This window comes from Polyodon spathula, chromosome 20, assembly GCF_017654505.1.
Source record: "Polyodon spathula isolate WHYD16114869_AA chromosome 20, ASM1765450v1, whole genome shotgun sequence".
NCBI lineage: Eukaryota > Metazoa > Chordata > Actinopteri > Acipenseriformes > Polyodontidae > Polyodon > Polyodon spathula.
The window spans coordinates 20,191,587-20,206,208 of NC_054553.1; the positions used below are offsets into that span (position 1 = coordinate 20,191,587).

At 38.4% G+C, this 14,622-nt stretch overlaps 1 protein-coding gene across 1 annotated transcript in view; it reads left to right on the top strand.

Moving 5' to 3' along the window:
- LOC121295260 (alpha-N-acetylgalactosaminide alpha-2,6-sialyltransferase 1-like) overlaps positions 1-14,622 on the top strand; it is a 38,305-nt gene that overhangs the window by 9,964 nt on the left and 13,719 nt on the right. Inside the window, exons 3-6 of the mRNA XM_041219707.1 lie at positions 144-309; positions 1,417-1,555; positions 12,497-12,600; positions 12,692-12,775. Of these exons, the coding sequence (XP_041075641.1) occupies positions 144-309; positions 1,417-1,555; positions 12,497-12,600; positions 12,692-12,775 (493 nt within the window). The remainder of the gene's footprint in view (positions 1-143; positions 310-1,416; positions 1,556-12,496; positions 12,601-12,691; positions 12,776-14,622) is intronic.

Genomic DNA, 14,622 nt, shown 5'->3' on the forward strand with positions numbered 1-14,622 from the left:
GAGCGTTCGAAAGATAAAAAAGCTAAGCAAGGTTACCCCCAGTTAGTACTGGAATGGAGCCTGCATGGAAACACCTGCTAGAAGCTAGAAGTGGTGCTGGTGGCTTAGTGAGAAATAATTTTCTGTGTCCTGTTTTGCTTTAGAAGTCAAACAGGGAGTGGAACTGGTACCTGGGCTAAAGGAACAGAAAGTCCTGCTCAGCTCCAAGAGGAATGACAGTTGTATCCGTTGTGCTGCTGTTGGGAATGGAGGGATCTTGAACGGCTCTCGGAAGGGTGCTGAAATCGACTCGCATGATTACATATTCCGGTACGAGGCTCTAAAGTATTTGTATTTGCTAATCCAGGGTAGGGTCTTAGAGAAGTTTTGTTAAAGATACATGTTTCCACTACTTCAATAGAAGAACCGCTGGGGGCATGGTCAGCTCAACCACGACTATAGATGGTCTCACAGAACCATAAAACACCTGGTTATAAATCTGATTATTATTGACTGTTTCAGGAGACATATCTTATGTAACATAATGCAAAAAACAAAATGGAGTCTAAGGCAGTAGTCTAAGGCATCTGCTGGAGAATGTGTGGCCTGACTTTTCAGTTAGGAAGAAATACAGAGCTGTATTTTTAAAGAGTTGCCTTCATTTTTTAATTAACTCAAATTTTCTGAAAGGAGAAGAACTCATGTTACAAAATGAAAAACAAAACACACTGAGAGTGCTTAAGATAACTTGAAATATAAAAACTTAGTTGCCTGGCTCTAGTTTTGTAAAATGTAAAATGTTTTTTTTTTTTTTTTTTTTATTTGTAGTTAATTAAAGACTGGAGTAAATGCTTTGAAGATATGATGCAATATGTCTTCAACCACAATTCCTTTTTTTGTATGAGGTACCTTTTGTCATTGTGTGATGTATGGTATGGTAATCTGCATTTTCATGATACCAATGCCCATGACGGGGATGTATGGTTCTGATATATACTTAAACAAGCTTAATATCCCAGCCAATCAGGAGCACAGGAGCAGCTTCCATATTGTCAAGCACAGCCTGTTTTTTATATATGGGGCTGGTCACTCTAACAGGATAATAAATGTTGGGGAAAATGAACAAATCTAAGAGGGTTTAGAAAGACTTTTTCTCTAAATGGTTTGAAATGCCTGTCAGTCATCTAATGTGCCAATGCAGAATAGAAAGCATTTCATGAGTGTTTAACAAAAGCATGCTTGTCTCTCATTTATCTGTCATGGATTTGTATCATTATGCAGACCAATTTTTGAAAATGTATTTTATGAATATGAATAAACAACATGTGCAACATCAGATTTTGAAAACAAACTAAGTGTCCCTTTTAGCATGACCTAGCACACACTGTTTATATTTATATAAGACACATATAGACCGATGTGTTTGTGTTCCTGCAGTGTGAATGGAGCTGTTATCAAAGGCTTTGAAGATGATGTTGGAGTGAGAACCTCATTTTATGTCCACACAGCTCAAACCATGCTCTCGTCTCTCGGGGGTTATTGGAAACAAGGTTTTACCAACATACCCATGGATAAGGTAAACTTTGTTACTTGATATTCAAAAGATATGTACGTTTCGCACAGGTAGTTGCAGGGATTTTTTCAACTCAATTCAACCTTTAGAAAAAGTTGTGCCTGCGAGTGAAATTTAAAACGGCATTGCAGGAGAAAAAAAAAAAAAACTCTTGTTCATTTTCTTATTGTAAATTTTTTTCTCATGTCTGGAGGCTGCAGAGTTGTAATTATGCAAGTCCACCTACAAGCGTAAAAGTCAAAAATGCTTTCCACAAATCACAATGTTGGCGTGAAACTGGTTGCACATATTTGACTTCACTTAACTAATTCAACACAAGTGCAGTTGTATGTGTGCATGTTTGTAATTGGTCAAGATGGTATTTTGAAATGTGTTATTTTGAATGCTGACTGAACAACAACAACAACAAAAAAAATTTAAACAAAGAATAATTAAACGTATGAGGCAAGTTTGCTCTCATCCATGCAATAATGACATCTGAAAAATAAAACACAACTGTGTTAACATTGACCATAATTGGGTCAAAGTTTAACACCTTAGTTTCAGATACTGGTTCAGCACTGACGGTTTAGCTGTGCCCGGAGCTCTCCTGACCTCTAGGGGAAAAGTTTGAGACACCCTTGAAATAGAACCCGAAGAAGAGGGCTTTACCGTCTGGTAAGCCCCACCTTGTTAAATGCCTGAGCCAAAGGCAACATAACGAGAAGAGCCTTTACCAGACGACAGTTTATACAGAACTTTATACAGAATTTTTTTTTTGCTAATGAATGCAAACGTTTTCCTCAATATTCCATGAGTAATTGTGTAATATGTGTTCTGGTAGCCTTCAGGCTTCAGTATACCAGCAGTGGACGATGTCTCTTTGTGTGATATCGTGTTGTCACGTAAATAGTACTAAAAAGAATTCTTCTCTGGAGCTGTTCTTCAGTTAAGGTACATCATACACAAAAGCAAACACTATTTGTGAACTGTTTACTGCCTCTTTAAAAATGTAAAACATATAAAAGCATAAAAATACCCATAACTTTTTATTTTTTTATTCAGATTTCACTGCACTTTGTGTATTTATGTAGGTTCAATATCTAAGTTACTGTTAGGCCCTAGAATTTATTAGCCAAAGTTAAAAAAAAAAATGTAGTAATTAAAAATCGGGTAACCTCAACGTGTTAATGCTAATCATGCTGTTTCTTCAGTAAGTTGTTCAGTGTGTTCATAAAAAGCTTGCTAAAACCCTCCATGCTTAGTTAGAGAACAGAGCACCATGCTTTTGCTTTTATATGCTGAAATAAAGTTGCTGAAAGTAATCAGTCTGCATCCAGTTGTTTTATTTCTACAACTTGTCTTTCAGATCAGAGCCTAGTTTTTATTATGTTGTGGTTAATGTATTGCCTCTGACAGTAAACACTATTCTAGATTTTTTATTTTAACTTCATTTGCTATACTAGCATTTTAAATAGACAGATGAAACTCTATAGAACAGCGACAGAGCAGACTTGATCTACAACAAGTACTAGAACAGACATTTCCTTTTATCAAGCAGGAAAAAGGTCAAATTAACGGGGGTCCTCGAGTGGCTCATCCAGTTAAAACGCTGCCGCTGGGAGCGCAGGATGAGTCACACAGCTTCCATGGCTGTGCAAAGAGGCTGAACTTTGCTGGGGACTCTGAAGGGGGCCTCACATTGGCTGTGATGAATCGTGGGCTTGGGAAACCGGCAGGGACTCGTTCTCCTCGTTGCGCAACAGCGAACACCAAGCATATTTAGAGTGGATAAGAAGCAGGGCTGATCTCTCTTCTCCTAGATCGGTAGCCCGCCCAACGGATTGCTCATTGTAAAAGCAATTCTGGCTTTAGGCTTATGAGATCTGATGATGCTCACACGCCCTCAGAACGTCTGTGCTGTGTGGGGACCTGCTGCAGTGAGGAGAAAATAACAAAACTGGACATTCCAAATTGTGGGGAAAATACATAAACATAATAGTTGGTCACTCTAAATTAAAAACAAAACAAAAAAACACAATAAATGAATACTGTATTTACATATTTTCCGGTGGATTGATCAAACAGAAATTAAACATAGTTTGAGCAATAACATTCAAGGTCCTTTACCAGAGATAGGGACCAATCAGGTTAAAGGAAATCTCTGATCCATTTTCAAATCTGTTAAAATAAATCACCCAGCTTCCCATTCATTTTGACAATTTCCATGTCAAAAATTGGCTTTTTTGTGCAGAATTTTTCATCGTAGCGCTCTGTGATAGAAATACAATGAGTTCTGGTGATAAATCTTCCTCCCGACCTGTGAGGGCGCTAAAGAACGGGAGGAGAAGTATCTGGAAGTGGGTCAGCCTAGAAAGAAGCGAAACTCTGTTGTAAGACTGTATTGACCTGAAAGGTAAACGAGGGGCAGCTGCAAGTAATAAGTCAGCTGCAACCGTTTACCTAGATGTCATGTGGGATTACATATAGGGGCCAGGGTAACGCTGATCTTTTCCTTCGTTTGGGTTAATGTTTGGAGAGAGAAGGATCGAGAGAGGAGCTCCCGTTGTTAAAGAGAATATACGTGTTGTGTCTTGTTGTGTTTGTCTGTGTTTTTCACCACCAGACAGTTAAAGCACTACTCCAGAGCTGTCACCAAGGGTCAGCACCGTCCGGAGCACCCCTGCACACCGCACTGTCTGTGTTTGCACTGACCACCATCACGACTGCACTCACCCAGGACTGGTGACTGTGTGTTTGTTTTGTTCGAGGCTGTGCCATGTTTTTGTTATCCCCGCATTTAACACATTGTTGTGTATTGCCGGGGATTTATTTGTTTTACGGTCACCAGACCTGGAAAAGAAATAACACACTTTTCACTGGATTACCGTGGTCTGCCTGTCACTCCTGCACCGCATCACCTGTTTCCCTTACCAGCCACTTTGCCACATGCTCAAATAAGCAATTTGAACAATTTTCAAAACACTTTTGCTATATTTAAAAAAATTCACACTTTTTTATCATTATTATGAAAAATGAAAATATATTATTTCAATGGAACTTAAATATCAACAATGACCTCAATTTATAAAGGATAAAACTGTCCAAAATCCACGTAATGTGCGTGTGCATCAAAAATGCACTCGCCATCAAAATAATGACCTATTTTATGACTTAAAGCAGTTGATTCCACAGTCAACCAATTTAAATACCCCTCACCACAATTAATTGGAGAATTACACACCTGTCGCAATAAATAGTGGGTTTGGGTCAACCCTGCATGTGTAGGCTACACATTTTAAAAGAAAATGAATGGCACACAAAGACCTCAGCCTGATAGTAGCCATGGTGATGAGGATGCTCAGAAGCGAAAACTGAAATTTACCAATATGGAATTGAAAATTTTGGTACAAGTAGTACTTGTAACACGTGAAGATGTGTTACAAGCTTGAAATACATCACCAGGACAAATGTATAAAATATGGAATGTGCGGTGGCTTCTTAATAAACAAATGTACCGCTTCAGAGTTTGTAGTAGGTTGCTTATACACTACGATGCATCATCCAGTGACTGTGCTTATTTTGTATAGAACAATTCCAGGCATATAGACTTTTCAAACTTCAGAAAGAATACATTTTATTTACTTACATCCATGGCAGTCAAATTGGTGGATAATCCTTCCATTGTTGTACAGAAATACTGTATGTTCAGCAACAATATAGCTGCATACGAACAGTCTTCAGCTTAACTACAGCTTATATCTCCTTAAAGTCTTATTATGCAGTTACAACTCTCTTATTTCTTACTCTATGTATGATTTTAAAGCATATCTGTGTGGTATATATGGTCAAAAAACTGTACTTGCTCTAGCTACAAACTAACTGCATCATCTTTCCCTCTGTCCTTTTTTTTAACCGTTTTATTTCCAACCTTTTTCGAATTTGCCTGAACCACTATTGTTAAATACCAGAATGCCATAATAAAAAAATAAACATAATCTGTAGACATTAGTAAAATAACGGTGGAGGATGAGCCCTCGTTGTATATGAGACTTTTTCTTTCGTGCGCCTCGGAATATCGTTCCATCTTTTCTTCATCTCCTCCACTGTTCTCTTAATAATGCTCTAAGAAGTAAAGGCTCTCGTTAGAACCTTGTTTTGCCACTGTGGGGAGACCTTTTTAGGTGCTTCTAAAAACCTTTTTTTACATGGATTCTATATTTTCTGTTTGCAGACTTTCTGTTTTGTCATGTAAGCTATGAAACATGTTGTAACAGGGCGAGCAGCCCTGTACAGTATTTATTTTTAGAACAGGGTTTCCCCCTCTGCCCCTGTGCAATTTATTTTGTGTTTTGTATAATGATTTATTTATTTTTATATTTGTTTTTATTTATTTTTTTAGTATGTATTACAAATATATATATATATATATATATATATATATATATATATATATATATATATATATATATATATATATATATATAATGACAGTAAGTAACTCGTCTTCTGCCAGCAATAAATTAAACCTTGTGCAGATGGTGGCCATCTCCCAAATTAATTAAGTCGTTAATTTGTTGTTAATTGGGAGATGGTCACCTGTATAAATATCTGCAGCTCACTGCACTCCGGGTGGGTGTTCCAGAGGAGGAACAAGAGAGATAGAATCATTTAAAACAAAAAAACTATACAGGAACAGTGGAGGTGATTTGCCCAGCCTGACCTGGAGTTTATTATTTGGTTTTGCATTCGAGATTTATTTGTTTACATCTTGCATTTTTTGTGCTCTGTGAGCAGTGTTTGTTTTGTTGAAACATTTTATTTATTTTTGTTGTTTGAATAAACAGCGCGCACAGCGCGTTCTTTTGATCTGCAGTACTTACCTGTTTGTTATTTTTCCGGCTTCTGGCCTGACGTCACCGCTCGGCCATTTCCTGCCACACATGTATTGAAAATTGGAGTTTGCAAAACAATACGGTATCGGTATTATAAATGTGATTAAAGCTGACTTGATCAGAAGGGTTTAAAAATGAGCTCTTTACAAAATGTAATTAAATGTTTCTTTGTCCTTGTGGAAGGGTGGTGCGTAATTTACTGACACTGGAGACAGACAGGCATATTTGAAACACCACCCAGGTGCCCAGTTTTTATTGAAAGGGTGCTTTCACTATTCAGCCCACAGAAGGCGCTGTTGACCACAGATTTTCCTGCCAACGATTGTAAAAGTAAACCCACAGGGATACCAAAGGCAGTACAGTACAGGTGTGGACGCACTTACAGGTGCTCAAAACAATAATCAAAAACCAAAGGCAAAAGGAAAAAAGAAAGGAGAATACAGTAATCAAAACTAAAAATAAAAGGTGCTGCACTCGGCAGCGTTACCCCAGCCGTCGTTACCCGCACGGCCCTGGTCTGCGTCCTACTCTGACTGTTCTCTCCAACCAACACACACTGTCTGTCCAAGGATTTCCCGATCTCTATACTCTCTCTCTTTTTAATTGATGATTTGTTTCATTTGGTTTTCTTTCTTTTTTCTGGCCGTGCTCGTACCGGCAGCAGAGCTTGAGCCAGCAGACTTGTTTCGTCTTAGAGGGAGCAGCCCGAGGTAACACAAAGTGTAATCTTTATAAGTCCAGCAATCCCCCAAGGCCCATCTCTCAGCCACTCACACTCCGTTCATACTTACTGTGTCGGCCTTGGTCCGTCTCTGGGCCGCCTCAAAATTTCTGTTCATAGTTGAGGTTTTAGGGGGCCTAAGTGCGTTCACATCTGTGGCTGAAAAGGAAGCCTGAATTGCGGCAAAGTGCTTGTCGGGAATGTAAACAGTGACGTAAACACAGCATTCCCGGAAGTCAACATAATAGATTGAGCTGGGAAATTTGCGGACGTATATACGTGTGGTAACTTGAGAAGGAAGCAAGGGGTGAATCTTTCAAGTATTTTATTAGAACAAACAACTCTCAACTACGTTAGTACAGTCACCGTGTATCAGCGCCATTTTCTAATCAGCCATGGTCTATGCTGATGAGGTATTATAACAAAGGCTAGGGGGTGGTGCTACTCAAGGTACGGATCGTTTACAGGGACCAAATAAACAGTTACAACACTATGGCAATCTTTTTTTTTTTGCATAACTGTTGGTACTATACTTATTGTATAAGATACGATAAAGGCGTGTGTTGACAGTGCTGTCGGTTACTGTGGAAAGAAGCGATCGTGTTGGATCATGCGTAAATGCAGCAAACAAGGACGTGTACATTACATTAATCACAATACAGATTATTGGTGACTGAATATGCAACGTCGTATGCATTATTTATCAGTATTGAGATGTACAATCTTAGCTACAATCTGAAATATGTGTGTGTGTGTGTGTGTGTGTGTGTGTGTGTGTGTGTGTGTGTGTGTGTATTTACAGCTGTGACTCTGTTGGGATAGGTCTCTACCAACTTTGCACACCTAGATTCAACAATATTTGACCACTCTTCTTTACAAAACTGTTCAAGCTCTGCCAAGTTCCTTGGGGAGCGTTGATGGACAGCAATCTTCAAGTCATGCCACAAATTTTTGATTGGATTTAGGTCGGGGCTATGACTGGGCCACTCAAGGACATTTACCTTTTTGTTCCTTAGCCACTCCAGTGTAGCTTTGGCTGTGTGCTTTGGGTTGTTGTCATGCTGAAAGGTGAACTTCCATCCCAGTTTCATCTTTCTTGCAGAGGGCAGCAGGTTTTCCTCAAGGACTTCTCTGCATTTTGCTCTATTCATTTTCCCTTCTATCCTGACAAGTGCCCCAGTCCCTGCCAATGATAAACACCCCCATAACATGATGCTGCCACCACCATGCTTCACAGTAGGGCTAGTGTTCTTTGGGTGATGCGATGTGTTGGGTTTGCGCCAGACATAACGCTTTGCATTTAGGCCAAAAAGTTCCATTTTAGTTTCGTCATACCAGAAAACTTTTTGCCACATGGCTATGGAATCTCCTGAGTGTTTTATTGCATACTTCAAAAAGGAATCTAAGTGAGCATTCTTGAGTAATGGCTTCCTTCTTGCCACCCTACCATACCGGCCAGATTTTTGTAGTGCTTGAGGTATTTTTGCACATGTACACTATGATCAGTCTCCTTCTTGCTTGGTCATCCAGTCTGGAGGGACAGTCTGATCTAGGCAGGGTCTTTGTGGTGCCATACAGCTTCCACTTCTTAATGACTGTGCTCCAAGGGATATTCAAGGCCTTTTAAATATTTTTATACCCATTCCCTGATCTGTACCTTTCAACAACTTTGAATATATATATATATATATATATATATATATATATATATATATATATATATATATATATATATATATATATATATATATAGATATATTATTGGATGTGTAGATAAATGAAAAAAAAAAAAACTATTTTAATGCATTTTAATTCCAGGCTATAAGGCCACAAAAGGTGAAAATTATGAAAGGGGGTGTAGACTTTCTATAAGCACTGTACAGCATAGAATGCACCGCAGTAAGGACTTCCTGTAAACATTTAATTATTTTCTTGTTTACCTGCCAGCTTAATAACTGTAAAATAAATGGTACAATGTGAAAAGAGAATGTACTTACCAATGCAGGGAATTGGGATCCTTGGTCCTGAAAGAAAAAAAAAAAAGTTTGTTTGTGTATGAATGGCAGGGTGCTCAATGACTGTGGAGTTCATTGAATGGAGGCCTACGATCAATTAATTTGTTATTAATTTAAATTAAGTAATACTAACTTTAATCCACCTGAGTTATATGGTGGATTTGCACTTAAACAAAGAAAGATCTAACTGGAAGGTTAGCATAATTTCTTTAACTAACACTTAACCCTTTCAGGACCAAGCATTTTTCAGTGGGATGCACCCCCAGGACCTGACGGTTTTTGCTTTAACTGACTCTCTTCCTATAAAAAATCACTTCAAAAATCAATTCCTTTTTTACAGTAGCATATTGGAAATTGTGTCCTTTTTTTCAGAACACTCTGGGGAACATTATAAAGTACTTCAGAAACCATACAAACTTTTTGCTTTTTTTTTTCAACACAATATTTCTTTTTTTTATGTAAAGTACTTTTTATTATGTATTCTACGTAGAGATACATGTATAGCATTTTATGCAATGACTCGAGGGCCCTTACCATACCATAAAAGTTCTCTTATAAAGTATTGATGTTTTGGGCAAATTACAAGACATTGTTTCACCTGAGTGATTGCAATGAGATAGTATACGTTTATTCTCAGGATCTTTATAAACAATAATGGACACTACTCTCGATTTATTTTCTCAAAATAAATATTTAGAATATTCCGTTATTATCACTAATAGGAAAAAAAGCCATACATGTTACATTTAGTTCATGAAATAGTATATGCTTATATCCACTCATTTCTTGATATTTATAAATGTTGTAAAAACATATAAGGCCATGTTAGCACTGCCAACATGCGTTCTGCCATGCAATGTGCTCCACCGCTCTTTTAAGGCATGTCAAGCCTTAATTAGATGCATGGACAAATTGTAGGTCGGACTCATTTGTAAATGAAGTCTGTCATATTAAAATTAGATTTATGAAGCGGCAGAACAGCATTGCTGGCCCTAAAAGTTTTCACAAATAAGACAGATAGGAAAGAGCATTATGGCAGTAGTCATAGGGGCCCAGAAAAATCATGGTATTTTGTGTGTGTGTGTGTGTGTGTGTTGGAAAGGTATCCAACAACAAAGTATCTAATGCGTTGCGTAATTCAGCATGTGTGCGGCAACACATGAATTCATATATCTTGTTAAATGTTTTTATCTTCATGGTAGCATGTGCAAGCTCTCCTCACGATATTAAAAGTCGCTCTTTCCCTAATTAGTATGCAGACAGGGACATTGAAATATCCCCTCAATCACTATGACTGCAGTCATTTTCATTGTCACAGACAGATTTGTTGTCCTAAATCATAATTCCATGGAAACGTAATTCCTGAGAAGTACGGCCAAAACATTGTGAGGAAAACTGTCATGAATTGTCCATGTAAACACCGCCATTGATAGCTCATCAAGAACATCACCCAAAAACCAAGACTGAAGCATTTTAATGTTTAGCCTAGCTACTGAGTCAGCTCTTTAAAAATGTACATTGTAACTTGATTCGCTATTGAAACAAGCTTTAAAAATGTAACAAATTTCTGCTGGAAACGAGTTATTTAAAATGGTCTGTGTTGGCTGCAAAAAAAAAGGTAACAAGCAGCCAAAGATTTTTTTTAAAACAACCTTGAGTGACAAATTCAGCAACAGCTTTGAGTTTTGTAAACCTTTAAAACTTATGTTGACACATCAATTAAAATGTGTAATTTCAATACTATTTTTTTGCTGCCTCTAATCCCAAAATATTAAACTCAGGGTAAACATTAACTGCAAACCTTTATACATTTATTTATACACACTAGGCATTAATAGTATGTAGAAATGTCATTGCACAGTATGAGGAATTCACCAATCATGAAGCCGGTATTTATTTGCCAAGTAACCAAATGCAAGGTATTAAGCTGGACTGTGTACAGATACTGATTCATTTTAGAGTAAGATATAAGTATTTTTTTAATTAATGATTTGTTTTATTCCAGGGGGAGGGGCTAAGTTGAGTATAAAGCTGGTTGGTGTGTAAAGCGCTGAGGGATTTTCAGACTATTGCCTCCTTTTGACAATCAACTGTTTACAGATTTATTTATTTTTTTAATTGTGACGTGGTGTTGTTTATTTATGGCCACAGTTGTACAAAGTGCAATTCTGTTCCTGTGTTCCTCACTCCTGTTTGGATAATAAAAGCCCCCTTGATGCTACAAAAAACTCTTCTGGCTATCGCTTGGTACTTTATAACATCTTAGATTTCAAATATCGGACCCTAACAAATCTGAAACTGAAATGTTGATGCCTTTGTGTGGAATATATCATTTTTATATTGAGAATTACATTATGGGGCTGGAGTTATCCTACACGTCCAGCTTTTCATTATATGTCAGACAGGGGGAGCAGAACCACCTTTTAAATCAGACTGAAAAAGCCGTCTGGTGTGAGCACGCAATATTAGAGTTACCTGATGTATTTGCTTTGTTAATAATAGTTAATAATACCCCTGTCACCTCAATGCAGCGCAAGAATGATGTCTACATCCACACATGTCTGATCCTCCAGAGTCATTATTAAGCTATCCTCCTGATTCTGGAAATAAAACTGCTATTCATGAAACTTGTCTAGCCTGTAAGGAGTCTAAACAGTTTGATTTATAAAACTGTATTTCATACTGTGACAAAGTGAAGACAAAATGATTCTTGATGATACATCTCCCTTCCGACCTGTGAGGGCGCTGTGTAAAGGGAACAGAGTGCCCTGAACTGGATGGCCAGACAATTCATTCCCAAGGCTAGGTGGAAGTTGATCATCTAGAAAGAGGGCGGAGCTACTGTACACTAAATCATCGATCCGGAAGGGAAACAATGTGTCAGTAGCTGTTGCACTAGTTTACCAATGGGTCATGATTGATGGTACAAAAGGGGATGGAGCGAAGTGATCTGTTCCTTTGTATGGTTAATGGTGAGCTGAAAAGAGAACTGGAGGATTGTTATCGTGTTTGTTTAGTTTTGGTTCTGTTGTGTCTAAAAAATACACTGTTTGTTATTATTAGATGGCTGAACGATCGGGAGTTGTCGCCGAAGGGCAGCACTTAGTCGAACATCACTGCACTGTCTCACAGATAAACTGTAAATACACCACGAGAACTTTAGCACACACTGTGGACTTGTGTTTGTGTTTTGTGCTACGTGTGGGTGTTTACATGCAGGACTTTTATTATTTCAGGACCAACAGTGATACAAGTCTCTCTGTAATCAACTGTAGAATGATCCTGAATGCTGAAAATGTGTGTTGCTTTAAAACAGACACTTTGCCTTTTGTAGGAAATAAAATACATCTTGGTTACAGAAGGCATGAGGGATTACCAATGGCTAAGAGCATTAATGCTGAATACAGAGGTTTCCAGAGGACCCTATCTTAAGAAGAGGTAAGATTATTATTGTGTCTATTTATGAATATTTTTTTTTTGAAGTGGTTTGTTTGTGTAACTTTCTTCATGTGTATTTTTTGTTGCTTAGGCCAAGGTCGTATTATGGGACGGATTTCACACCAGAAAATTATTTGGTTGCTCACCCTGATTTTAACAGATACATTAAAAACAGGTACATCTTTTTTATCTTTATGTGTCGTTCTGATCTTGTGATGGCATACCCTTCTAAAAAACTTTTGAACTACTTTGTACCTGAAGATTTTTTAAATGACTATCCCAATAACACACAAGACCCGGAGCTAGTGTAGTGTTCAGTCAAAAAAGATTTAAATAAACAGATTTGTAAATACAACTGATAATGGAATATATAAAAATGACAATGGTGTATAGATTCAATATTGGGCATCAATAGATATTTTGGGGTGATTGAAGACGCCCACATATATAATCCTGGGGGCAGCTGTAAAGGAGGAGAAGTGGGAGGTGGAGGGATGTTGATTCTGGTGTGAGCATTGTTGTGAATGTGTGATTGGAATGGTGGGAATGTATGCGCTGAGGGAAGGGACAAAGCACTTGGAAAGGGGCTTGGTATGACGGTTGTCTTTCGTCCCTGTAGGGTGTGGTAACTTTATTTACTGTAATGAATCAGACAATTCTACTTCGATAGAATGTTCAATTGCTTGTTTCATTGATTTAATAAAAGATTATTCTTAACAGATTATTACCAATACATGACTACATTTGTTGTTTAAATTTATAGGTTATTAACAGGGTCACAACTCTATAGCAAGCACAAAGAAACACGGTCCTTTTTTTGGAGGGCATTGTGAGAAAGCTATATTATGTGATAATTTTGCATTTAGTCTTATAAACGGATGGCCACTTGGAGGAAGATTGTTTCTGGGTGCTATTTGTTTTTATAATGCTACCTTGCACTATGCTCTTGTTAACTGGAAGATAAACACTGAAAAAAGTGCTTTTTAAACTATAGCTGCTAGCATCACTCATTACAGCAAAGCAAGGCGAAAAAGATTTTCCTTCTGGTGAGTTTCATTCATCGGGTGTGTGGAAGGGGTGTGGGTAATTCACTGACTAGGCTACAGACAGGTGTACTTGAAAACACAACACAGGTGCCTAGTTTTATTTTCAAACAGTTCTTGCTTTTTCCGGCAGAGGGCACTGTTGACCGTGGGCTGCCTATCAACGATGATAGACAGCACCACGGAAATACCACAGCTGGTACGTGAATGGCAAGTGCACTCGCAGGTGCTCAAAGAAATAATAATAAAAACAGAAGGCGAAAAGAACAATGGAAAATAAAACAGTAATAAAACTATAAATAAAAGGTGCTGCACTCGGCAGCGTTATCCCGGCCGTCGCTACCCGCACGACCCGGATCACCGTCCTACTCTGTAGGCTAACTAGTCTGTTCTGTCACAAAACGCCGGGGTCTGCCCAAGGGCTCCCTGCTCTCTCTGTCTCGCTATGAAACTCTTTGTTTCGCCTGATTCCCAGTCCTGGATCAGTGCTCCCGCACTCTCGTTGCATCTAAGTGGGCAGACCTGAGGAAACAACGGAGCGTTAATTTATAGGGCTAACAATCTCCCAAGACGCGCCTCTCAGCCATTCAGAGAGGGGGAAAGTCTACACACCCACTTTCCCACCTCCCCGTGTCACTGCCATGACTCACAGGCGGTTGTTGGACGACTGCCGCCCTTTTCCTGCAGCCCGTGAACACGCCAGCAGAGTCAGCACAGATCTTTCCCTGTTACAGGGTGATATTTCATTTTGTTCAGTATGTAACAAAGCGGTAGACCACACCAGAAAGGACAATTGTGTCAAACGGCTGCAAAGCGACTCAGGGGAGACCACAAAAAAGCAAGCTATTGTTAAAAATGTGTTCACTTCTCAGACAAAAGCTGGCAAAGTTAAAGACTTGGCTAAATTTCAGCTGACAGTAGCTTTGATAAAAGCAGATATCGCTCTGGAAAAGGTACTGTAGATAAAACTCTTTGGAAG